Raw genomic sequence first — 2,599 nt, forward strand, 5'->3', positions numbered from 1 at the left:
ACCGTATGATATGACTTAACTTGCAAATACCTTGCTAGTTACTCACGTCCTCTCTGCTCAGAGTGGACCAAGAACTGATCAATTAGTGGTGATGTGATTGCTCAATTCTCTTAGAAGCTGGTGGGGTGCACCTGCAGCATCACACCTCTGCGGCAGCCATAAAAGTGAATATCAATGTTTGGGTTTTTTTTTTTTTAAACCCACACTTCTCCTTTAATACATTTTTGCAAACCAAAGTCAAAATACTCCAGTTTAAAATGGAAATCCGCAATGACTCCTAACTTCTCTAAATCAACACCCCTTTTAAAAGGTAGTATGTTTGATAAGCACCACTTGAAAGCATAGTGGTTTTGGCTAGTGAGTCTCTCTATTGTATAGAGAACCCACAGCATGTATGCAAGACAGGAAAAAAACCTGCCCTGTGCCTAAATAGTATCAGCTTTCAAAATGTTAATAGTTTGGGTAAGTGTAATGCATAGGCTTCTAGCAGAATCTGCAGTTATTAACATAAAGAGTATATACTGAGAATTATCCTAAACTACTAAATTCAAAGTCACGATGAAAACATTTGAAACAACCTAAAACAATAGTAGTGACTTTATATTTAAGAGTTTTTGCCAAAGAATTTGGCAAAGAAAGTGTTCTGAATATTAAGATTAACATCCTATTAAAATTGTCTTTTTCTTTTTATTATTCAGGAGAACCTGTGGTTGCAAGAAAATTGTCACCATGAATGACTCTGACTCAGATTCCAATTTTTCCTGCTACCATCCATCCATTGTGGATTATCGTTACTTTGCTGTGACATGGGGAATTATTGTGTCTTTGGTGGGCACAGTTGGCAATGTGCTGACAGTAATTGCGTTTGCACTAGACAAAAAGCTACAAACTCGCTTCAACCTACTCATCATCAATCTGACTTTGGCTGACATCTTGTACTGCTTCTTTCTGCAGCCTTTTTCAGTAGACTCATACCTCCATCTTTACTGGAGAAGCGGAGCCACCTTCTGCAGGGTCTTTGGAATGTTGTTGTTTGTATCCAATTCGGTATCTATTCTGAACTTGTGTCTTATTGCTGTTAGTCGTTACATCCTCATTACCAACAGCAAACTGTTTGATCGCATATTCTCCAGACTGGGCACAACTATTATACTGCTGTGCACATGGGTGATTGGGTTTGCAAGTTTCGGCCCCCTGTGGCCAGTCTTCGTCTTAGTGCCCAAGGTTTGCACCTGCAGCTTTCATCGTATAAAGGGCAGGCCTTACACCACCATATTGATGGGATTTTACTTTGTGGTGGGCCTAGGATGTGTTGGTGTCTTTTACTACTTGATTCATCGTAAAGTAAAATCTGCTGCCAAGGCTCTTGACAAGTATAAACTTGGCAATGCCAAAAAGGTGAAATCAAGTGATTCTGGAGTGAACTCGGGTGCGACCAGCAAGTTTCATGACCTAGAAGACAGTGGAGTGGACACTGCAGCATCTAGTGAGATAATCTCAGAACATCTTTCATCTTCAAAGGCTACTGTCACCTCAACTTCTACTGATTATGTCAAATCTGTACCTGCACCGCAGCCAAAAGACACTGGCTCAGATTTCAAAAAGGTCACCCGTATGTGTTTTGTTGTCTTTCTCTTTTTTGTTATCAGCTATATTCCATTTTTGCTGCTCAACATTTTTGATGCCAAAAACAAAGCACCGCAAGTGCTTCACATGATTGCTGCAAATCTGACATGGCTAAATAGCTGCATCAACCCTATACTCTATGCAGCCATGAATCGCCAATTCCGGGATGCTTACAAAAAAGTTTTGTTCCTTGTCATTAGCAAATTCAGAAGAACGTAAGGAATACAGGAGCTTTTCAAAGACTGGACCCTTCACTGTTGATTATGGAACACATTTGTATCAACTCAATATGGGGCACAAATTTCATGACTTTTTTTTACTATGGGACAAACGTGAACGCATAAAAAAATATTCTTTAACTTTTTTTCTGCCAGTATTAGGAGGGATTTTTTATTATGAAGTATGGATGTCTTCCTTTTTTTATTAGATCTAAAAAAATAATGATGTACAGTTATTTAAATAATATTATCTACATGTTTATGTAGACCTATACCTAAAAATCTACATTATAAAAATCAGGCAGACAAAATGAAATACAGGAATGTGATTCTGGCATTCTAAAACATTTCCAGCTTCTATTGTGTGATTTACTGCATGGCATAGTTTACAGTGGTCTTCCAGTTTTGGGCATTGGTAATAAAAGATTTAAGGCAAAAATTACATGATCCCATTATTAGACTAATTTCAGATGGACAACTAAGTAGTAAGGAATGTACTAAGCTGAACATTCAATAGCTTTGTCTGTTAAATACCCTACCCTGCCAGTAACAGTAAGAGCAGTACCAGCTGCACAGATTCAGAAAATATATCATTGCTAGATGCCCTTCTGTATCAACTGCTCTTGTGAAAGTAACCTTGGGAAATTCAAGACCAAGCAGTTCTTGCTGAAAACTATTCTGATTTCAGTGGCCCAAAATGCACCACATTAGCAAACTACGTGACCTATGCCAGTGGGATAGGTCACATGATGGGG

General features: G+C 38.5%; 1 protein-coding gene across 1 annotated transcript; it reads left to right on the top strand.

The window, feature by feature from the left end:
- Positions 1 to 663: 663 nt before the first annotated feature.
- GPR84 (G protein-coupled receptor 84) lies at positions 664 to 1,903 on the top strand. Its single transcript, XM_082246881.1, has one exon. It carries the CDS (start codon positions 730 to 732, stop codon positions 1,843 to 1,845), a length of 1,116 nt encoding a protein of 371 aa, XP_082103007.1. The 5' UTR covers positions 664 to 729; the 3' UTR covers positions 1,846 to 1,903.
- The last annotated feature ends 696 nt before the right edge of the window (positions 1,904 to 2,599 follow it).

This window comes from Pelophylax lessonae (assembly GCF_965119305.1).
Source record: "Pelophylax lessonae genome assembly, chromosome: 2".
Lineage (NCBI taxonomy): Eukaryota > Metazoa > Chordata > Amphibia > Anura > Ranidae > Pelophylax > Pelophylax lessonae.